Here is a 25227-nt window from a genome sequence, read left to right on the forward strand (position 1 = left end):
GTTCTACCATAAATCCTTCTTTGAAAATCCAACAAATGGACTGGAGGCTTTCCTCTGGATTTTCTGACCTTTTCCATGTATACCACTTCATTTTGTGGGCCATCTATTAATACTGGACCATCTCACCTTTTCCCCCAGTCATTCTTTTCCTAGATAATATCCATTATGCTGCTCTTTGAATACAAATCCCCACCTCCATTTCCCACCACTTACTCTGAGAATTATAATCAAATAACAGTACCTCTGGAAAGGACACATCAATGAATTGACTTATTGTTCTACTTACCATCTTTGTAACTTCTGAAACCTTAACTCCCTTTCATGGTCTTTGTTGCCCTATATCTGTTGTCTCCCCCATTAGGATGTATGTTCTTTGAGGGCAGGGTCTGTCTTGCTTTTACATTTTTATTCCCAGTGCCTGACACATAGCAAGTGCCTAATAAATGCCTTTCATTCATTCATTTATGTAATTATTCATAATATGTTGCAACCTGCTCATAACCCATCCCACCAGTATCACCATATGTCTCATTTTTTCTTGGGGTCAACCACAATTTTGGCTTTTCAGAGATTGTAGTATTCCATGATTTGTAGCCATATTATATCACTGGAAAATTACTAGTGTTAAAAGATGGATTTTTGTGACAAACAGCAGCTTGAGTTTCCAAAAAAACAGTTTCCAAAAAACCATCAAGCCTATTTTTCCCCTCCTACTCAATTTTAAGCTCAACTCATTGTGCATATTCACTGTCTGTCCTGAGACAAGCATTGATAAACTAATTCCATTGTCTATGCCCCACCCCCAATTTGCTCTGTATTATCTGTGGTGTACTGGGGACCCTTCCCCCTACCTCCCTTCTGAAGGATGCTCAGGTCATTTCCGGTGACCAAATGGATGCTTAGGGACCAGCTTCTGGCTGTGTATGATTCATCATTGCATTGAATCTCTTAATTGGCTATCGAGCTAGAGAAGGGGTGACTAATCCCCTTGGCTTGCTCTCTCCAGGGACACTTGCTTACATTTTGAAGTCATAAGGAAACCGGCTAAGGTAGGCCAGGGGCAGGTCACCCCTTTAGTATATCTATGGAGTGCCAGCTTAGTAGCCAATTAGGGGATAACCAAAAAATGAGTCCTACATGGTTGCAAGCTTATCCCCCTGCAATTCTCTCCTCTCCACAGCTTCAATGTGGTCATTACAAATGGTCATCAAGCATGTTCAAAAGGGGACAGAGGGAAAGGCAATGAAAGGGTACCCCCACCCCACAAATGTATAATTGCTTTCAGCCTTCCCTTGGAAGGATACTTCTCCCTTGCTTTGTATGTATCTTATATGTATACATTTATTTGCACATTAGAATATAAGCCTCCTGAGAGTAAGGACTTTCTTTTATCCTCATAGATTAGCAGTCCTTGTCATATAGTAGGCATTCAATAAATGCTTGTCGACTGACTAGATGTCCACATTATTCCTATTTATATATGTGTACAAATGTATCTAAAGTATAATTAAATTACTTTTTATATATTTTGTATTATTTTTCTGTATGTATAGAACCCCACTTCCCTCTATAAACTATAAGCTTCTCAAGGGCAAAGAAAGTTTTATTTTCATCTTTATAGCCCCAGCACTTAGCACAGAATCTGGCACACAGCAGATACTTGTAAATGTTGACTTGAACTGAATTTCATATAACAGAAGTATTCTTAATACACTTGATTTTTTCCTATATGGGTTATTAAACCAATTTCTTCTAATTGGTCATGAATCTCACTGAGGAGTGTCTGGAGTACCTAGAGCTTTATGCAATGAGTTACAATGGCATTCACCAAAAGGGGCATCTGAAGAAATTCATGTATGAATGAATCAATCAAGGAAAAAGCTTTTATTAATCATATACTAAGTGTGAGAAGCTATACTAAGCACGGGGAAGGCAAAAGCAAGAAGTGAAGCAGTCCCTGTCCTCTAAGAGCCTGCATTCTAATTGGTGGAGACAACACATACTGGGGAACAGGGTTGTGGTCAGGGTGAGTAGATAGAGCACTGGGACTCAGGAATACTCATCTTCATGAGTTCAAATCCAGCCTCAGACTCTTACTAGTTATGTGAGACCAGTCACTTCACCCTCTTTGCCTCAGCTTCTCATCTATAAAAGGAGTTGGAGAAGGAAATGGCAACCCACTCTAGCATCTTTGCCAAGAAAACCCCCAATGGGGTCATGATTTAAACACCTGAACAACAACAGTGGTCATGAAAAGGCTTTATGTTCTGAGGAGTCGTGGGGATGGTGAATGAATCCATTGGGCAGGTAACTGACACACTCTTTCATGAAGGAATGGTAATATGAATTTGATTATTGTACCTAGCTTGAGAGGCATAAAATGTGGGGGGTGGAGAGCTGACAGAGAAAAGAGGGGAGGGGGCATATAGATAGCCTGGATTGATGATGAATGGGATTGGATGGGATGAGGCAATAGTCTGGTCTGGGGTTAACTGAACATATAGTAGGTTGAGTAAATTTATACTCAATCACCAATCAAGACAGCTTTGCCCCAGGTTAGCTAAAATGGCAAGATCGGGGCAGATGACAAGAGGTCCAGATGGAAGCCTGGATGAGATTGGAAGCATGGTCTCATCTGGGATTGCTGGATACAGTGGGCTAGGTGAATTCACATTCAATCACCAAACAATTTAGCTGAGCCCCAGGGCAAAGGTCCATAGCTGACTTGATTAATTTATCATCTATAAGGAATTTCTCTTCATTAAGACTCTATGTAAAAGATAAATAAGAAGACCTTGTCAAAGTTATTTCTTATTGTTTTATGACTCATTTAATATTAATAATCAGGAGATTGTTGGAGAAATTTCACCTTCAACATGAAACCTTTCTACATCCCCTTATAATTTTTTTAATAATCAGCAAACAACAGTGTGAGTATAATCATAATGAGTAAGCTTTGCCACAGAAAAGAGATAAAAACATGCACCTCCCTTCCTACAGAGATAAGAAACTCTGTATAAAGAATATTGTATGTACAGTCAGACTCCATTGATGTGTTGGTTTGTTTTACAGAAATGCTTTTTTCTTTTTCTTTTTTATTCTTTGTTACAAAGGATGGCTTGCTGGGTAAGGGAGGAAGGAGGTATATATTCAACCATGTAAAAATCAAGAGATAGTATAAAAGGTTTTAAATTAAAAACCAATAAAGAGTGAACTTGAGTATTTTCTATAACTTTTGGTCAATAGCCATGGAAAGATATGATCTACTTTTTAAAACATTGTAAAAGTCTGCGTGTTTCTTTCACATCACTTGAAAAGGCTATAAGCCAAGACTAAAGTGGAGAGTTGGAGCATGAGTTTTTGTGTGCAGATGATTGTGCACTCAATGCATCCTCTGAGACTGAGATGCAACAGAACATGGATGGATTCTCTGCTGCTTGTGCTAATTTTGACCTGGCAATTAACACCAAGAAAACAGAGGTTCTCCATCAGAATGGAGAAATTTTGAATGCTGTGGATAAGTTCACTTATACTTTCCAGGGATGTACATATAGATGATGAGATTGACACACACATTGCTAGAGCTAGGTCAATGTCTGAGAGGCTGTGAAAAAAAGTGTGGGAGAGAAGAGATATTGGGCTGTGTACCAAACTGAAGGTCTACAGAGCCATTGTGCTTGATGTCATTGTGGTATGCCTGTGAAACCTTGAAACCTAGACGGTATACCAGTGCTATGCCATGAAATTGAATTACTTCCATTTGAATTGTCTTAGGAAGATTCTTAAAATCACCTGGCAAGATAAGGTACCAGACATTGAGGTCCTTTCTCAAATTAGACTGCTAAGCATTCAAACCCTACTGCAGAGAGTACAACTCCAATGGGCTGGCCAACTGTATGAATGTCAAATGTACATTTGCCTAAAAGACTATTTTAGGGAGAACTCATTTAAGGCAGGTGCTTGCATGGTAGTCAGAAGAAATGATACAAGGACACTCACGGTCTCTCTGAAGAATTTTGGTATCAATTATAAGACATGAGAGACACTGCCACAGGAACCTCTAGTATGGTGTGCTACATTAAAGAAGGTTCTGTTCTCTATGAGCAAATCAGAATTACAATAACTCAAAAGAAAATTTAGAGATATATTCACTGCAAATATTCAAATGGACTATGAGGGAGAGAGAGAGAAAAGGATAAACATGATGGAGGGAAATATATAGTTGGTAATAATCACTGTGAAAAAATTTTAGAGTGTGTTTCTCTGATAAAGACTTCATTTCTCAAACATATAGAAAACTGAGTCAAATTTATGGAAATAAGAGCCATTCCTCAATCTATAAATGGTCAAAGGATATGAACAGACAAAGTAATCAAAGTTGTCTGTAGTCATATGAAAAATGCTCTAAATCACTGTTAATGAGAGAAATGAAAATTAAAACAGCTCTGAGCTACTACCTCTCATCTGTCAGACTGGTAAATATGACAGAAAAGGAAAATGACAAATTTTGCAATGTGGGAAAATTATAACACTAATGTACTATTGGTGGAGATGTACACTGATTTAACCATTCTGGAGAGCAATTTGGAACTATGCTTAAAGGGCTATAAAATCATGCATACCCTTTGATCAAGCAATGCCACTATTAGGTCTGTATCCCAAAGAGATAAAATGCAAAAAGGAAAAGGGCCTATGTGCACAGAAATATTTATAGCAGCTCTTTCAGTGATGGCAAATAATAGAAAATTGAGAGGATGTCCATCAATTGGAGAATGGCTGAACACGTTGCTGTATGTGATTGTGATGGAATACTATTGTGCTTTAAGAAATAATGAGCATGGTGATCTCAGAAAAACATGGAAAGACTTACATGTAACGATGCAAAGTGAAATGAGCAGAACCAGGAGAACATTGTACACAGTAACAGCAAAATGTTGATTATCTGTATGATGATCTACCATGAATAACTTAGCTATTCTCAGATATACAATGATCCAAGACAATTCTATAGGACTTAATGATGAAAGGTGCTGTCCATCTCCAGAGAAGGAACTGGTAGAGCCTGAAGGCCAATCAAAGATACTTTTTCTTTACTTTCTTTATTTTTCTTGAGTATTTTTGTTTTGTGTTTTCTTTCACAGAATGACTTACATGGAAATGTATTTTGCATGACTACACATGTACAACCCATGTCAAATCGCTTGTCTTCTCAATGGGGAGGAGGAGAGGGAAGGAGAGAATTTGGAACTCAAAATTTGAGAAAAAAAATGTTAAAATAGTTTTTACATGTAATTGGGAAAAATAAAATATTAAATAAGATAAAAAATGCTTTCAATGAAATGATAGTCTATATTTCATCTGTTTATTGTTCTACTAATTTCAATTAGTTTCAACAAATTATTGGGGTGATCCCACTTAGGTTAGGTTTCACATCATGTAGTTTACCTTCCTCTCATTTCTCACCTGGTTGCACTACTTTGGAACATCTCTGACTTTTCTACCATGCCCCAGGAAGCTTATTATTGGGAAAATCTCATCATCCTACAAGATCTTATCAGCCTTGGAACTCCTTGTCATCACTGATCTCTGATTAGAGGATGGGAGCCTTGAACTACAAAACCTTCATTTAAGGAGAGAGATCAGCTCAGATGTCCTCATTTCTCACCTGATTGCACCACTTTGGGACTTCTCTGACTTTTCCATCACCTCTTAGTTGAGTACCTTTTCTGGTTCCTCTTCTCCCCATGCATGGTGCCTAGCATATACTAAATACTTAATAAATATTTATTGACTATTTGTTAACTAAACTAGTGTTGCCTTGGTGGCTGTTTCTCTACTTAGCTAGAAAATCAAGAAATGATTTCTATATCTTAATATTCAGCCCTATTGAGGCAGGTAGGTGGCACAGTGGATAGAGTGCCAGTCCTGGAGTCAGGAAGAATTATTTTCTTGAGTTCAAATCTGGCCTCAGACACTTACTAGCTGTGTGACCCTGGGCAAGTCACTTAATCCTGTTTGCCTGTTTCCTCATCTGTAAAAGGAGGAGAAGGAAATGGCAAACTACTGCAGTATCTTTGCAAAAAAAAAAATGAGGTCATGAAGAGTCGGACATAACTGAAACAACTCGATAACAATATCAACAATAACATCCAGCCCTAATCTCTCTGCCAAACTCTAGTCACATATTGTTAGCCAGGTATCTGTCCCTGGTTGTTTCCACAGGAATTTCATACTTAAGATATCCAAAATAGAACTCACCCCCCCATCAAAATAAAAATCTACCCATCCTCCAAACTTACCTACTTCTGTTGAGGATATCACCATGGTACCAGTTACCCTGGTTCACAACATCAGAATTATGCCTGTTTTTCCTTCCCTTCACCCCTCCCCTTTTTTACCTAATTAGTACTCAAGCCTTATTAATTCTAGCTTCACAACATTCCTTGCACGTGTCCCTTTCTCTACCACTCATATAAACCCCCCCAGTTCAGTTTCTTATCACTTCTCAGCCAGGCTACTGCAATACCTTCAGAAGTTGACTCTATCCCTTGAGTCTCTCTTCTCTCCAATCCAAACTCTATACAGCTGCCAAAGCAATGTTCTTATGCTGCTAGTCTGAGCACATTACTCCCTTCCTCTAAAGCCTTCAGTGACTCCCATCACCAGAAGATAAAATTAAAACTCCCCAGCCTGGCATTTAACTCCTTTCTCTTTCTGTAGTCTGATTCCAACTTGCCTTTCCAATTATATTTCATATTACTCCCCATCAGATACTCTTCTATTCCAGTCCAAAGTTGACTAGCACCTTCTACTTCCACACATTCCCAGAAGCCATTCTTCATACCTTAAATGCACGTCTATCTCATCTCTGATCTCAGAATTCTTATCATCCCATGATGCTCACGTAAGGGGCTACTTACTCCCCAGACTTTCTCTACGTGGTTCTCCCAATTATAAATGGTTTCTCCCTTGTCAAATTTGTGTTCTATTTCCCACAATAAGCTTTTTGACGGAAGGGAGCTCTTCATCCTCAGTGCCAGAGAATTTGTGGGTAGTGAGTTCACTCTGGAGTCAGGAAGACCTGAGTTCAAGTCCACTTCTGACATGCACTGTCCACGTGACTAACATCTACCTCTAACTCTCTAAATCTATGACTTTCAGAATAGTTTTGGGACTGAATTGGTGGCAGGAATTTCCTCAGTAGAAAGTGCCTACAACAATGAAATAACAGGTCTAGCTCTAAAAAAGAAAAAATTTAAAAAAAATTCCCAGCAGCTGGTTCAGGGCCTCACAAACCATAGGGTCTTAATGCATGTTGATTTTGAATTTGAATTTAAATGGACCCTAAAACAGACTTAATTCCTTTTTTATGGATCTCTCCTCTGTAAGAAGGTTGTATTAAATCTCTAAGCTTCTTTCTGGTACTAAAATTCTATGATTCAGTAATTAATCTGAACCCTTCCTGAATCTCTTCATATTTTCAAGCTATGACACTTTCCAGAGGTAATAGGCTTTATAAATTTTACTTTTCAGAGAATAAAGTAATATTTCTCCTTATTTGTTCGAAGGTTATCTCTTTCAAGTTTCAATTGAATCCCTTCATTTAATGAAACAAGACATATGAGAGCTAATGCTGTTTATAAAGATTATAATAGATAGCAATTGTTCATCCTTCTTTTATAACCAATTCATAATGTTTAGAACTTAGAGAATCTTAGCAATCATGTGGTGCAGCCTCTGAGACCCAGGAAGTAAAGTGATTGCAAGCTTCTTGAAGGGACTGTCTTTTGCCTCTTTTTGTATCCCCAGTGCTTAGCATAGTGCTTGGCACACAGTAGCTGCTTAATAAATGTATATTGGTTTCTTGACTGATAGATTGATTACCCAGGGCAAAATATAGGTAGCAGAAGAATCAGAATTAGAACTAAGGTCTCCTGACTCTTAGCCCAGAGTTCTTCCCATGATACCATTCTGCCTTCAATACTACAAAATCTAGCAAGCCTTGCCATAAAGGGACTCAGATTTCTGCTCTCTAGAATCCTAAACTGAACTGATTGACTGGTTGTGTGACTGAGTAGAGAGGCAGGATGGTCCACGGAAAAGATGTCTGGTCTTGGAGCCAGGAAAGGTTAGACTCAAATCCTACCTCTAACACAAAGGGGATGACTAGTAATCATTGAACATCAGTTTCCTCATCTGTAAAATGGGGGGGATGGCAATTGTAATTCATGCTTGATAAACATGACATAAATGAGCTGATGTTTATAAAACTTTTTGTAAACTTTACATAAATAATGAAGATAGCTAACATTTATAGGTTTGCGAAGCACTTTGTAAATTTCTTGTTGTTGTTTAGTCATGTCCAACTCTTTGTGACCCCATTTGGAGTTGTCATGGCAAAGGTACTGGAGTGGTTTGTCATTTCCTTCTCCAGTTCATTTTACAAATGAGGAAACTGAGGCAAAGAAGGTTAAGTAAGCTACCCAGGGTCACATAGCTACTAAGTGTCTGAGGCCGAATTTGAATACAAGAATATGAATCTTCCTGACTTCAAGCTCGACACTCTATCCGCCGCGCCACCTAGCTGCCCCACTTTAAAAATATTATCTCATTTTATTCTCTCAACAACCATGGACTATGGATGCTCTTATTATCCCCATTTTACAGAAGAAGAAACTGAGGCAAAGAGAAGTTAAGTGACTTACCCAAGGCCACAAAGCTATCAAATGTCTGAGGCATGATTTGAACTCAGGCCTTCCTGATGCCAAGTCCAGAATTATCCATTGTGCCACCTAGCTGCCAGCTACTATTATCATTTTTTTAAAAAAGCAGTCATCAAGCCTAATGCCCAGATTTTCTGTCTCATGTTTGTTACCTCCAATGACAAAAAAGTTATTGAGCTGTTTATCATCCAGTAACCTTTTACATGAGCTTAGTCCAGTGCCTGATGCATAGTAGGTGCTTAGTAAATGTTTGTTGACTGAGTGATATGTCTGAAGACAATTACTGTTTTTGCTCAGACTTTTCTACCCCAGTAACTTCACTCCTTTTTTTTCCCAAAGAATCGTTGACCTTTAACTATCAGGTTCCTTTGAATTTTGACCCTAAAATACCCTGGGGAAAAGGGAAAGGCCCAGAAAGTTATTGTCAAAGACACATCTGGTGTTGTCCTGGGGACGCAGATTCATCACCACTCATCCCTCTAGTGTGTTCAGTGTCACGCCACTTTGGGCTGGTGTATGACTCCCTTGAGAACACACAGAATGGGGAGGACACATCCAGACATAGTGACAAATGCCCCAGCATCCTGAGCCCTGCAGGAAGTGTGACTTTACTAGAACATGGTCTTAACTGCAGACTCTCTTCTTCCTCTATCACTGTGGGGCTCTGCATAAGCATGATGGCTGATCTCAGACAGCTCAAGCTTTAGGAAAATGACTTTGGCATCTGAGTAGGGAACATGTTGGTATGCAGAGAGACTTGAGGCAGAAAGTCCAAGATGGAGGCTATCATAATAGTCCAGGGAGAGGTAATAAACAACTAACACAGCATGGTGGTTAGGTAAGTGGAGAGAAATGATTGGATATGAGTGATGTTAGGGAGGTAGGAACTTCAAAATTTGGCAACTGACTGATGTGTGGGATGAGGGAAATTGAGGAGTCATGATGGCATCAAGGTTGTGAACCTAAGGGATGAGGCAAATTATGGTATCCTCCACAGAGGGGTGGCATTGGGAAGGGTGGAGTTAATGTAGTCACATCCTATTCTTGCCTATTCATCCTCCGCTAGTTGTTCTTCCCTACTGAAAAATGAAAATAATGTTTCAGGGGCTTACTTAGCAGTCAGTGTCCCAAAATTCAGAGCCCACCATCGAGTTATGTCAGCTTTGGCCATGAGATGATAGGGGAAGAGTTGGGACCATAAGGAATTTTGCCTGTGAACGTGCTATGGATATTTGTCTTAAGGTAGGTTATAACTGCTCAAAGAAACCTACCCTACACAGCACAGCAATGGAAGGTTAGAGGTGGGAGGGGTCAGAATGGGAGAGTGTTTAAGATGTGCAGTTGTTTTGTAGACAAGCCTAGAGCTGGCTGGGGAAGGGGGATGGTGGGATGCAGCACATATTACCATCCTCCCATTGGTTAATCACATACCCTTGAAGATCAGGCCACATCCCCCCCAGCTTATTTCAAACCCCACCATACACTTGGTGGACCACTGGCCTAGGGCACAAGTGACTTGGCCAAGTCAGCATGTATCAGATCTTCCTAGCTACAAGTCAGCTTTCTGTACCTTGCACCATATTTCCTCTCTAACTAGCTGTGTGATCCAGTGCAATTCATTCAACTTTTCTGAGATTTACTTTCTTCATCTGAAAAATGGGATTAATATTTTTGTTTGGAAGGAATTGCATCGTAAATATTGAAGTACTAGAGAACATCTGTGCCATGATGGTCATAGACTTGTCACAGTGCCCTACAGATAAGACATTGCTAACTTACCTGACCAAATTCTCTTTGTATACGACACTCGTCTGAGTAGGACTCAGAGTGATGTTGCCATCTTCATCAGAAAGAAAGCTGTCCTCTGTCAAAATGTAATAGCCATTGGTGAGGAGCCGGGGGCTTCGGCGGCAAATAAAATGAGAACCTGTCAAGGGATTTGTGGAACAGCATTCCAATGGGGTGTCACCATCTAGAAAACTACAAGCAGAGCTAGAGAGAAAGGAGAAAGAAAGCCTTTAGCATCTCTAACCTGAACACCTAGGATCAAACACAAACTCTTTTGTTTGGTACTTGTCAATCCCTGGGAAACTCTGGGACCCCTAGCCTGTTCTGACCAGTAATTTCTAATCATCTTCTACCCTCAAGGTAAACTGCGGGGAATCTTTGCTGTGACCAGCAGTTTCTAACTGCTCTTGCTCTCAGACAGAGATAGCTCAAAGGACACTTGTGCAACCTTTCCCTTTCTATAGTTAGGGACTCTTTTCATAGTACTCTATCCTTTACTCTACTATTCCCATTTTACAGAGGAAGAAACTGAGTCTCAGAGAGGCTAGAGGATTTCATAGTCACATGGTTCATCACTCAATGGCATTATATGAACCCAAGCCTTCAAATTTCCAGGTCCCAAAACTCTATCCACTATGCAATTCTGCCTCTTAAAGTGATAACAGCTTGAACTGGTGTGTTTTTCTGTTCCAAAGCACTTTTTATATACAAAGTCTCATATGATCCTTATAATAACCTTGTAAAATTGACAATGTAAAAACCACTTATTCAATTTTATAGATAAGGGAACTAAATGACTTGTACCAAAAATACTAAGCATCTAAGCCAAGTCTTCTGACCCCAAGTCCAATACACCTCCCACTATGCCATATATACAATGAAAGTTGATTGACCTCAAGTTCTACTAGAAAAGTGGTCCCTTTTACGTGTGACCAAACCGAATCTGAGAAGTCAAATGACTTGACCATTGGCACATAGCTTGTAAAACCCCAGAGCTGTGATTTGAAGCCATACCTCTCAACTCCAGGTCTACCCTCTCATCAGATCTTCATGAGAGTGGCAAAAGTGTTGATTCCAGAGTCAGGAGACCTGGGTTCAAGCTCCACCTCTGATGTTTAAGACCTAGGTGACCTTAGGCAAGTTACTGAAATTCCCTGGAGCTCAGTTTCCTCACATGTAAAATGAGAGAGTTAGACTAGTTGCTTTCTGAGGTTCCCTCATGCTCTAGATCCATGACTCTGTAAATACTAGTGGTGGTATAGGTGTAACTGAAAATAAACAATCTAATTTGTGTGGTGGACAGGTATTGTTATTTCCTTTCTACAAATAAACAAACTTAGTCTCAAAGAGGGTCAAGGAATTGTCACTGGTCACATCAAAAGAAAGTTGTATAGTGGGTACTAGAGCCCAGGTCTTCTGAGTGCCTTGGCCTGAGTGCTAGTCTTTCCAATTATACAATGCTAGTCAGTTAGTCAATTGGTCAGTTAGTCAGCTAGCATCTATTAAGTGCCTAACATGTACCATGTGCTATAGAGATACAAAGAAAGGCAATTCAGAACTTGCTTTCAAGGACTTTATGCCTAATGGGGCATACAACATGCAAACAATTATGTACAAAGAAAAGGTGTATGTGTATGTATATGTATATATATATATATATATATATATATATGGTAAATTTGAGATAATCAACAAAAGGAAAGAACTAGATTTAAGGTGGGAATCAGGAAAAAGTTTCTTGCAGAAAGTAGGATTTTAGTTGAGACTTGAAGGAAGCCAGAGAAGTGAGAAGTGGGCAACTTGCAGGCATGAGAGACAGAGAAAATTCCTGGAGTTGGGAGATGGAGTGTCAATTTCAAGAAACTGCAAAGAAACCATTGTTACTGGAGTCCAAGGTACACAGTGCAGTGCAAGGTATGAGAAGACTGAAAGTTAGGAAAGGACTAGATTGTTAAGGGCTTTAAATGCCAAAGGATTTTATATTTGATCCTGGAGATGATAGAGAGCCACCTAAGTTGACTGAATAGTCTGACAGCTGACTGGAGAATAGACTGGAGTGGGGAGGGTCTTGAGGCCAGATCAGCTGGCTCTTGCAATAGTCCAGTTGGGAAGTGATGAGGACCTGGTACCAGTGCCTGGGGACAATGCTACTTTCCTGAATGGTTAAATATGCTCCATGTACTCAGCAGTTGTGATGTTTTGCATTCTAGTGGGTAACTTCTTGAGGTCTGAATGATAGCAGGCAGATCCAAATTTAGCACTAGACTTGGAGAGAGGAGTCTTGAGTTCAAGTCCAGGTTATTAGTACTACTTTAAAAAAGGACAATAATACTTGCACTACCTAATTATTGTTGTAAGAGAAGTATTTCATAAACCTTAAGAGCGCTATACAGGGTCTTCCTAAGGTCTCTATGGATTTTTAAGTTATCAAAGCTACTAAAGCTTAAAAAATAGCAGAAAGCCTTCTCAGTTACAATAACAGTTTACATGTTTACCTCATTCAAGATTCATAAATACACTGTATGAAGTAGGAGATACAAGATATTTTTTAAATCTTCATTTTGCAGTTGAGGAAAGTGAGAGTCAGAGGGATGAATTGACTTGTCCACACAGCTAGGAAGTATCAGAGCCTGGATTCAACCTAGGTCTTTCCAACATCCATCCCCCTTGTCTACTGCACGTGCCACATTGGGTGTACTCCATTTCCAGTCTTAACGTCTTACAAAGTTTCAAGGTTAGCCTCTCCCCGGTGTCTTTTCTTTGTAATGCTTTTAGAATTCTCTTTCGTTTTGTGGCTGTAAGCAGTTCCAGTTTCTGAGTTTTGTTGTTGTTTTAAGTTAATTCCCTAGAAGATCAAACAATTCAACTGGGCTGTAGCCCTAAGAGACACTGCTATGTCCAGCTCCCGAATCTCTGGACTCTAGCCTTGTATACACTTGTAACCATCTGAGGAATTTTTAACTGATGCTTTTCAGCAGGTTCCTTCTAAGAGGCTTACAAAACAACAACTACCCCAAATACTACCCCACCCTAAATTTCTTCAACTTGAGCACCCTATCACATGGGTGTTTCCTGTTGCTTTGAAAGTGGCCACTCCATGGGGGCCTCAGATCTTCCCTTCTCCCCCTTCCACTAGGACACAACAGAGCTAGGTCAGAGAAGCACAAGACTCCGAGTCTAAGTTAGATTGTAAGCTCCCTGAGGACAGCTTAGGGAGCTGTCTTCTGCCTCTGCGTATACCCAGTGCTTAGCACAGTGCAGCATAATAGATACTCAATAAATGTTTATTGATTGAGTGAGGCTCCACCCTTTTCTAGCTCTAACTTTAAATGCATTATTTAACTTTTCTGAGGCTCTGTGTCATCATCTGTCCAAAAGAACTAGGTAACTCAGTGGACAGAGTGCCAGGCTTGGAGTCAAGAAGACTTGAGTTCAAATATGGCCTCAGACACTTACTAGCTGTGTGACTCTGGGCAAGTCACTTAACCCTGTTTTGCCTCGGCTCTTCCTCTGTAAAATGAGATGGAGAAGGAAATGGCAAACCACCCTAGTATCCTTGCCAAGAAAACCTCAAATCGGGTCACAGAGAGTAGGACATGACTAAAATGACTGAACACCACCACCTCACAGGATTGTTGGAAGGAAGTACTTTTTAGAACTTTAAAATGTTCTATAAATGTGAGCTACCATTAAATGGGGGCTATCAAATTACCTCTGTACTACCCACCTCACAGGGCTGTTTGGAGGATGTCACATCTTTTAAGCATAATGTGTCATATGAATGTGAGTTCTGACTTAGATGATTATTCAAGTTGCTACTAACATGTGACAGTACAGGTACCCGAAAGAGATTTGAAGTTGATAAACAGTTAGTAAGCACCTGTACTATGCACAGGACTCTGTGCTAGCTGCTGGTTATTCAAAGACAAAATTTAAAAAAATAATAATCTCTACTCTCAGCAAGGGGGCAGTTAGGTGGTGCAATGGATAGAGCACTGAGCCTGGTGTCAGAAGATCTTCCTGAGTTCAAATCTGGCCTCAGACATTTACTAGCTGTGTGACCCTGGGCAAGTCACTTAATTCTGGTTACCTCAGTTTTTTATCTGTAAAATGGTCTGGAGAAGGAAATGGCAAACCACTCCAGAATCTTTGCCGAGAAAACCCCAAATGGGATCATGAAGAATCAGACACAACTGAAAAACAACACAACAACAACAATAATCCTGAAAGAGCTTACAAAGCATGACGGAGTATGAAATATTAGAATCTTAGAGATAGAAAGGTCTCAGAGACCATAAAAATAGCTCCCATTTCTACAGTGATTTAAAATTTACAAAATGCTTTCATCATGACAACTTGATGAAGTATGTTGTACAACTACCCCCATTTTACAAACAAGTAAACTGAATCTTATCCATGAGCACAAAATAAGGATTTGGACTCCAAGTTGAATGCATGAATCTATTATAAAACATGTCTGACTATAGGTCACCTGATCTTTGCTTGAATACTTTAATAATAATAATATTAATAATAATAATATTAACAATAATGATAAAATAATGATGAATTATATAGTATTTGATATGTACGAGGCACTGTGCAAAGTGTTTTACAATTATTATCTCATTTGATCCTCACAATAACCCTAGCAGATGTTATTATTATCTCCATTTTGCAGATGAGGAAACTGGGGCAATCAGAGATTAAGTGTCTGAAGCTAGGTTTGAACTCAGGTTCTCTTGGTTCCAGGTCTAGCACCTTATATCCATTGAACTTCCTAGATGCCCCAACACCTCCATTATCAAGGAGCTCACTACCTCAAAGATACATAATAGACCAAGTTAAAAGCCTCCGCTACCATTCATCATGATTCCATAGCCTGACTTGGGACCATCTGAAAGAGAATGGCCCAGAAAACCTGATAAGGCATATACCTTCCCCAAACATAGGTGAATCATTCAAAATAAATTTTCTTTAGAATGATTAGCAAAAGTAATAAATGAACAAGGCCTGTAAGTTTGAATTTGCATTGCCTTTCCTATAAAAAATTACAGCCTGCCAGAATACCTTGGGAAAATGCATCTGGGTGACAGAGTTCCAGTTGATTCTCTTTCCAGACCAGGAGAACCTAGGCAAATAGGCAAGAGAGAAGAAAAGGGAATAAAAAACCGGCAAGCCTGATTAAACAGGAAAACATATTAAACAGTAGAAACTCTGTACATGTGGTTGGCAAAAATCAAATGCCTAATGTCCCACCCACAGAGCCAAACTTAAGTCAGACAGGGTTTAAAAATTAATCTCTAATAGCAGTTTTGTCCCTGGCATCTGGAAACCAGCAGCCAGAAATAAACTATGTCCTTGGGTGTTTTGTCTGTCTCTTGGGGTTTATTACTCTTTAGTTTCAGAGTACAGCTTTCCTTTGGAGATAAATTCATGAGGGCCAGAGGGGTCATGAATAAATCATTACCACCCAACAGAGATCTGTGAAATAGAGAAGGATCACATTTTGTGAGAAGAAGAGGAGACCCTAAATTCATCATATGCTTATTGCTTAATTTATTTATCTGCCTGTGTATTTGGCCTGCTGGATAATTTGCAAACTTTAACTGTCTGCCAAAGATCCCCATTCCCCTTCCTTAGGGCAAATTGAAGATACTTTGTTATAAAAAAAAATGGAGCTTAGAAAAGTGGGTTCTTATTTTCATAAGTAACTTATAATTTATGTGGCTAACAGAGTGTAGTATGGTGGAAAGGGGAATGAACTGTTTGTATGAGACGGTTGGGGCTGGAGCTTACACTGATTTTCCTCTAGGCTCCTAATAATAATAACTGACATTGAAATAAATTGCTTTACATACATTGGCTCATTTAGTCCTCCTAACAACTCTGTGAGGCAAAAACTACAAATATTAGGATCATCCCTGTTTTACAGATGAGGAAACTGAGCCCAGAGATGAATGAAGTAACTTGTTCATGGTCATGGCACTAGAGGTTGCCAAAAGCAGCATTCAAACCCAGCTTCCTCCTGACTTCAGGTTAGGAACTCTTTCCTCTACAATATTATGCTACCTCTTAAGCTAGCCCAGGCTAGTAGCTTCATAGCTCAGAGAGAAGTTGAGTTTCTTCATCTGTAAAATGAATATAATAATATTTTTATTACCCACCTTCCAAGGTGGAAAGTGCAATATAAAGAGTGGCATGAACATAAGCAATTACAATTGTGAATACAAAAAACAAAAAGTGGTTTTTGTGGGTGTTTAATTTGATATAGATGCATCTGGATCTGTGTTGTCATCAGTGTTGGGAATTTCTAAGACATCACTATACAATTATATGTGTACTTCTTGTCTCCCCCAATGGAAAGTAAGTTACATGAAAATAGGGATTATTTCCCTTTTGTCTTTGTAAGTCTAGCACTTATCACAGTGCCTGGAATTTTTTTTAAAAAGTTTGTTGAATGTTGAACACAGATACAGATCACAAGTCCTCTGTAACTTTTAGTCTTAGAGAATATTATGGGGCACTGAGAAGTTATGTGACCATGGTGTCACACAACTGGAACGTATCAAAGGCAGGATTTGAATCAAGCTCTATCTTCCTATATGAATATATATATATGTACATGTGCAGATATATACACACATATATATGTCTATACACATATAGTGAATATATAGAATACATGTGTGTGTGTATATATATATACATACATACCATGCCAATTAGATGGATGCATATAAGTATATATGCACATGTGTACATACATGCATTTCTGTAATACATACCAGCAAGTTAGTCAGTCAGTAAGCATTTATTAAATGCCAACTATATGCCAGGCACTGTGTTAAGCACTAGGGATACCAAAAAAGGCAAAAGGTAATCCCTGTTCTCCTGGAGCTTATAGTGTAATGGGGAAGACAATATTCAAATGACTATGTACAAACTAGCTATATGCAAGATAAATATGAAATAATCAACAGAAAGGAGGCACAAGAATTTAGAAGGATTGGGAAAGGCTTCTTGCAGAAGGTAGAGTATTAGCTCACACTTGAAGGAAACCAGAGAAGCCAGAATGCTGAGATGAGGAGGGAGAGAATTCTAAGAATGGAAGACAGTCATTGAAAATGTCAAGTGTCAGGAGATGGAATGCCTGCCTCATTCAAGGAGCAGCAAGAATCCCAGTGTCACTGTGTTGACAGGTCCATTACAGGGGAAACAAGGTATAAGAGGACTGGGAAGTTTGGGGACAGGGGTCTAAGTTATGAAGGTCTTTGAAAGCAAAATAGAGAATTTTATATTTGATCTTAGAGGCAATAGGGAGCTATTGGAGTTTGTTGACGTGATCAGATTTCACTGAAGGAAGACCAATTTGTCAGCTGAGGGTAGGATGGTGGGGAGAGACTTGAGAAGGGGAGATCAACCAGCAAGTTATTACAATGGTTTAGACATGAGGTGACAACAGCTTGTACCATGGTAGTAGCAGTGTCAGGGGAGAAAAGGTGGGCACATAGGAAAGATAATGCTAATGGACTTGGCAACAAATTGGATACGAGGGAGGACGGGGCGGGGGGTGAGAGAGTGAGAAGTCAAGGATGACATCTAGGTTGCAAGCCCGAGTAACTGGGAAGATTGTGGTATCTTCAACGGTAAAAGGGAAGTTCAGAAGATAGGAAGGTTTTGGGAGAAAGATGATGAGTTTTTGGTTTGGGGCATGTTGAGTTTAAGATGTCTAGGGGACATTTACTTTGAGATGTCTAACAGGCCGTTGGAGATGCAAAACTGGAGGTCAGCAGAGAGGTTAAGGCTGGATATTTGTTAATCACCAGCATAGTGATGATGATTGAGTGCATAAGGACTGATGAGATCATCAGGTAAAAGAGCATAAATGAAAAAGACAAGAAGACTTGGCACAGGACCCTGGGGGCAATGCACTAGCAGGTAACTTGGGTGAAGATCCAAAGAAGAGCCTAGGGAGTGGTCAAAACCAGGATGGAGAAGTGTCATGGAAACCTAGAGAGAAGAGAATAGCAACAAGATAGTGATCAGTAGTGTCAAAGGCTGCAGAGGGATCAAGAAGGATAAAGATTAAGAAAATTTTGAGATTAAGAGTTCACCAATAACTTTGGAGAAAGCACTTGCAGTTGAATAATGAAGTTGGAAGTCAGACAGCAAAGAGTTAAGAAAAGAGTGAGAAGAGGAATTTAGTCACAAAAGGCAGGAGTGATATGGGATCATCATCATCATCATATGTAGCATTTATAAAGTGCCTACTATGTGTCAGGCACTTTTAAAAAGATATCTCCTTTGATCCTCACAACAAGCCTGGAAAGTAGGTACTGTTATCCCCATTTTATAGTTGAGGAAACTGAGGCAAACAGAAGTTAAGTGACCTGCCCAAGGTCATCCAGTTAATGTCTAAGGCTAGATTTGAACTCAGATCTTCCTGACTCAAGGTCCAGAGCTCTTCTCCTGTACTACCTCACTTCCAGAGATGGATAGATCAAATGAAGGTTTCTTTGAGGATGAAGGGGCATGAACATATTTGTAGGCAGTAAAGAAGCAGCCAGTAGACAGGGAGAGATTACAGATAAATAAGAGAAATGAAATGATAGAGGGAGCATTCTTTGAGACAGAATGGAATGGGATCACTTGTGCAAGGATCAGGAATTGTCTTGGCAAGAGGAGCCACCTCTTCATGTGAGGCAGGGGTGAAGGAAGTGTCTGAGTAATGTGAGATGAGAAGGATGGGATAAGAGGGAGCTCTCAGCAGATGACCCCATGTTTATTAGTAAAATATGAAAGGTTCTCAGCTGAGAGTCTGGGGGCAGGGAGAGCTAAATGATGAAAAGATTTGGAAAAGCCAGTTTGATGAGATGGTAAGTCAATTAGAAAGGTATAAAAACATTGCCTTGGAGCCCAGTTGAGATTATGTATCATAGATTTGTAGTGAATTATTTTTGCATGGTTGTATGATTTTTCTCCAATTTCATTTAGCAGCATGTGAGTAAGAGCAAAGGAAGTGGATGGTAAGAGTAATCTAAAATGGAGGCTTGGCAGAGCAAGATTGGTGATAGGAAAGGGGGCAAGAGACTCAAGAGAAATGGTCATTGTAGAGTTGAACTAGTTCACCATACGATCAAGATGGGGAACTTGGGACAGTATAGTTAGTGATCAACAGTAGGTGATGGCCTGGGAAGTACTTGAGGGGTTGAAAGACCTGGAGGTCACATTGGAGATGAAGAACAAGGTTAGGGGTTGCAAGACCAAGGGGTCGGTGGACTGACAACAGATGGTGATAAGATAAGGGGTTTTCAGAGTTCATGAACCTGGATGTGGTAGTTTTGTGGACAATGGCAAGACCAGCTTCACAGACTGTCTATAAAAAATGTTTTTAAACAGATAGATTTATATTTAAAAGAGAAAAAGCACACCAAAGCAGATGGTATTTACTAATTGCACTTCAGGCAACTTGGGCGTCAACTGGCTTCAATCTATAAGATTGGAAGCAGAGGACTGGATTGGAGGAGCTCTGGGATTCTTGCCAGTTTTGATTATGCAAAAGATGTCCATTCCACTATGACTGCAGATAGAGTATGTTTATAGATATAAAGTGATTTGTAAAAGTAGCAATGAAAAAAAGAGTGACAGTGAGGTATATTTTAGGTCTAGTCAGTGGAACTTTCTCAACTTATTTGAAGGTTTAACATGCCATAGAGAATTTGAAGACTCAAATAGGCCTGGTTAAGTTGGAGGGAACAAAACTGGGGGTGGTTTGAGGGAAAAATAAGAGGAAGGAAGAAAGAAACTTGAAACAGCCATCATGTGAACAACGCCCTTGTTTTTGCAAGTAGCTATCAAAATCATTCAGCATTTTCCCCATGCTTAGAGTTTTGCATCTTAATTGTTGCTGATAAACAATCTTCCTTTTCATTTTTATGCACAGACATCTAAAAAAAATCATGATTTTTTTCATTGAAAGCAAAAAAAAAAACCACCCACAACAACCAACGACTTGCATTTCTTTCAAAGAAAGAAATGAAGTTAGATTCATTGCCAAAGCATACCCAGCATTTAAGAAATTCAAACCACTGACAGATGGTTAATGGCACAAGTATCAGCAAAATCAAAGCAAGGAATCTTTCAGGAGATAATTGTGCTGAGCAGAACTCAGATATTTACTTGCTATTGGTGTAGATGTGAGCTGAGAGATGCGGTACATGTTGGGAAGGCCACTTGTACAAACTTCACAGATTGTCTGCAAGAGAGGTTAAGAAAAGGTAGATCCATATTAAAAATATGACAGTCCTAAGATGGGCAGATGGCATTTACTAATTGCTCTAGAGTACATTTGGACATCCAGTAAAAAAAATCTGTAATACTAGACAAAGGGGATGGGGCTAGAGAATGCTTGCAGACTTCTGCAAATTTTGCAATTCTGTAATAAATTTCTAATGGTTTTACCCAATTCATGAAAATGTTGTGTGTTTTTTTTCTTTGAGCAAAAAACTGATTCAAATTATGATAGCTACTCCTTTAAATACATAAGCTAAAATGTCACCATGACGTCCATGTGATACAATGTACAAACATTGAGGACTGCAAACAACAATGCTGGAAAAATAACTGGGTTTTTTTTCAGTACCCCTTGGCTATAAACCACCAGTCCATATCTGGATATGGGCCTGTGTTATTTGTACAGCAACCTAGACCATACATACTTCTATATCAGGAGATGCCAGGGCTGTCATGTGTTTTGTGTCAGTACAAGCACTCACAAGTGGCCTGAGTAGTGCTGTACTCCTAAGAATAAGGACTACACATCACAGGATGCATTTATAAATTCAGTTCACAGGTGCTTATTGCTTTTCAATCGTTTCAGCCACTAATGAAATGCCAGTAAAAGCATGTAGATGACAGGAATTTCAGTCGATGTTCATATGGCAAACATTTCTACCTTCTGTTGGCTGCTAAATGTAGAATGCTTTACCATTTTTTTTTTAAAAAAGAGGCTTAGAGCTAAGAGGGACTTTAGGTATAGTGTAAGCCCCTCTTTTTACAGATGAAGAAAGTGAACCTCTGGAAGGTGATAGAAGAAGAAGAAGAAGAAGAAGAAGAAGAAGAAGAAGAAGAAGAAGAAGAAGAAGAAGAAGAAGAAGAAGAAGAAGAAGAAGAAGAAGAAGAAGAAGAAGAAGAAAAACAACAATGACAAAGCAAAGAACAACAAAAACAAGCTGATATTCATATAGCATTTTAACATTTGCAAAGTGTGTTACATATATTGGCTCATTTGATCGTTACAAAGTGGAGAGTATAAAATAGGTACTAATAGTTTGTTGTTTTTCGGTTGTTTCAGTTGAGTCTGACTCTTCGTGATTCCATTGGATGTTTTCTTGGCAAAGATACTGGTTTGCCATTTCCTTCTCTAGCTCATTTTACAGATGAGGAAACTGAGGCAAACAAGGTTAAGTGACTCACCCAGGGTCACACAGTTAGTACCTATCTGAGGTCAGATTTGAACTCAAGAAAATGAGTCTTCCTCCCTCCAAGTCTGGCACTCTATCTACTGTCCACCTAATTGTCAAGAGACTGTATTATTATGCCCATTTTATATGCGAGAGAACTGAGTTTAAAAGAGGTTTAATTATTTCCCCAGGTCACATAGCTTGTAAGTCTTTGAGGCAGGATTTGAACTTAGTTTTTCCTGTTGCCAAATCTGATGTATTTGTCCAAGGTTACACAAGGGAAGGAGCTAGTTCTACAATTTCCTTATTTGTAAAATGGGAATAATAATAGTTATACTAGCAAATTCAGAGTTTTTGTGAAGAAAATTCTTTGTAAACTCTAAAGTACTATACATATGCAGTTTTAGATTCTTAAAATTTTTTTTTTGCTCAGAACTGTGATTTTTGTCAAAAACCAGTGGAAAAATCTCGATGTGGGCAGACCCTACTGTAACTTGGTCTTTGAGAACTGTCAGAGAACACAGATAGGGTAACAAAGTTACCCATGGTCACAAAACTAGTATGTAACATAAGCAAGACTTGAACCAAGGCCATGAACTTGGAGACCAGCCCTTTACTCATTATGCCATACATGTGTGTTTTATACACACACATAGACTGTGTATATATACATATGTGCACATGTATATAACATATATATGCATGCATATATATGTGCATATGAGAAAGTGTGACGATATCTATATGTTCATTTATTATTCTTGTTTTAATATAGCACACAGGAATTTTTAAAACAACTGTGATTTAATCCATACAAAGAACTTCTGGTGCAGACAGTCTCTCAACTAATGCAGACTACAGTCCTATGACTTATTAGATCACAGGTTTCAAGCTGAATGAATCCTTAAAGGTGATCTAGTCCAATTTCCCCATTTTAAAGAAGAAGAACTGAGACTTAGAGAGATGAAAATAGTTTGCCCAACACAAAGAAAATAAGCAAGATTCGACCACAGGTCATCTGACTACAAACCCAGCATTCCATAGTGCTATATACGTCCTGTGGAAATGACTGGGGCATCTAGAGTTTAAGGGACTTGCCTCATTCATTCATTTCAGTCTTGTCCGACTCCTCGTGACCCCATTTGGGGTTTTCTTGGCAGAGATGCTGGAGTAGTTTGCTCTTTCCTTCTTCAGCTCATTTTACAGACGAGGAAACTGAGGCAAACAAGGCTAAGTACTTGCCCAGGGCCCACACAGCTAGTAATAAATACCAGAGGTGAGATCTGAACCTAGGTCTTCCAGTATCTGTGACTTCAAGTATATGAAGTTTCTCACTGAAAAACTTGATCTAACAGTGCAGATTGTCAATTTAGTTGCATCTTATCATTTTACAGAATTGTCTGCCACACTCAGAGATTAAGTGACTTGCTCAGGGTCACATAGGTAATCTGCATCAGGGGCAGAATTTGAACCCAGGATTTCCTCACCCTGAGGCCAGCTCTCTATTCATTCTGCTACCCTACCTCTCAATGCAATAATGTAAGAGTAGCATTAGTTTATTTTTGTGTGTATGACTGCAATATGAGAACTCAAACAAAGTCCACAGTAGCAGAAAGTTTTAAAAACAACAATAATAGTAAGAACAAACATTTACATAATGCTTTACTCACATTTATATAGCACTTAAAAGTTTTCTCCTTTCAGCAAAGCAAGTCAAGGAATATAAACACAATCTACTAATTAACTTGAAGAGTAACCCCCTGAAATTCCTTTAACATATTTGTAATTAAAATCAGAAATTGATTAGTTTGAGATGCTGCATATACAAATAAAGCTATCATCTTGGTTTGGGATCAGGGTAGTTCTAAGCATGCACTATTCACACTGATGCATTTTAATATTTTCCTCACTAATAACTAAGTTGAATTTTAAGGTAACAACTCATCTAGTAGCTAGCAAGCAAACTGCTCCAAACACTACATTTCTGTAGTCACGTACAGTTATACTAAAACACATTTGATCTGGAATTGGTAACCATTTAGTCTTCTTTTCTAAATCTATTTAAGCAAAAAAAAAATCTGATCTAACAGGTTCCTCAAAGGACTAGTCTGCCTCTAAAAAAGAATTGGTTCATACGTTGCAAGGCTGAAGGGGATCCCGAGGCTCTTCTTTCCATTGACAATGTCAAAAGATTGACTGCAGTTCAAGGCTTCCCAGATCTGACAGTCAGGGGAGAAATCTTAGAATTTGCTGCTTTGCTGAAAAAACAGCATCAGAATGTCAACAGGTGCCGACGCAAGCAAGATGAGCGTACTCTTCTCCCCTATTAAAAGAAGCAAACACACACACACACACACACACACACACACACACACACACACACACACACACACAGAGAGGCAGTCATGCATGCCCACACATACACATACACATGCACAGGCACACACACATACATGCATACATACACTATAGTTCTGCCATCCCCAAACGCTTCTCTTTGGGCTGTAACATTGTTCCCTCAACTGCTTCCTCGGACAGAACAGCTTGTAGGTCTTGGGAAAGGAAGGCAGTTCTCTGACCTGCTTGTTTCCTTTCAAAAACAGTCTAAGCAATCAGAAAGCAGGGAGGCAGAATGAGGTCACATTTCCTGTCGGGTCTCACATCACAAGAATTGGCTTTGAAGAGCACACTCAAGTTCTCTATTAAGTTCCTGAACAATCCCCAAAGGGAAGGGGGTAGGAGGAGAGGAGAGGGATACTGTCCAGGGAGTGGGAGGGAGTGGGGTGTTGCTGTCCATATGCCAGGCTCACTAGAAATAGATAGAACTAGCATTCTAACACATATAACTAGAAATATAACTAACAATCCTTCTAATTAGAGTTTTCTGAACTAATTCACTATCTCTCTCTCATTTTAGATGCAATAAAACAGAGCTTTCAATTACGTGTCTTACTTCTGCACCTCTCTACTTATTTATGATTGCTACCAGTCAATGCTCAGCGTTCAGATGATATCACAGGGTTTTAAAAAAATTATTAATAATAACCTCTTTTTGAAGAATACTGATGTGATTGAGGCTAGCTGGAATCTCAGTAGCTTGGTCTTTTGAAAATCCTGATGACCATTAACAGGTTTGAGCCACAGAGCTGAGCTTTACAAAGCAAACAGCTGCTCATGTTTTTGTATTTCCATAATAACTCCAATTAACACCTCAATGTCTATCAAATAATTAGGCAATCTCATTTTTGTGA

At 39.2% G+C, this 25227-nt stretch overlaps 1 protein-coding gene across 2 annotated transcripts in view; it reads right to left on the reverse strand.

Annotated features, from left to right (window-relative positions):
* The window catches only part of TMEM71 (transmembrane protein 71), a 57297-nt gene extending 32729 nt beyond the window's left edge, over window positions 1–24568 (reverse strand). Inside the window, exons 1-5 of one of the 2 annotated variants that reach the window (XM_078153740.1) lie at window positions 24442–24568; window positions 24113–24234; window positions 20694–20769; window positions 15582–15642; window positions 10503–10715 (exon numbers count right to left, since the gene is read on the reverse strand). In XM_078153740.1, coding sequence (XP_078009866.1) covers window positions 10503–10715; window positions 15582–15642; window positions 20694–20733 — 314 coding nt within the window. In that variant the 5' untranslated portion in view covers window positions 20734–20769; window positions 24113–24234; window positions 24442–24568. The remainder of the gene's footprint in view (window positions 1–10502; window positions 10716–15581; window positions 15643–20693; window positions 20770–24112; window positions 24235–24441) is intronic. The other variant, XM_078153741.1, reaches the window with a different exon arrangement.
* Between the last annotated feature and the right edge of the window lie 659 nt (window positions 24569–25227).

This window comes from Phascolarctos cinereus, unplaced genomic scaffold, assembly GCF_003287225.1.
Source record: "Phascolarctos cinereus isolate Bilbo 61053 unplaced genomic scaffold, phaCin_HiC Scaffold_4;HRSCAF=312, whole genome shotgun sequence".
Taxonomy (NCBI): domain Eukaryota; kingdom Metazoa; phylum Chordata; class Mammalia; order Diprotodontia; family Phascolarctidae; genus Phascolarctos; species Phascolarctos cinereus.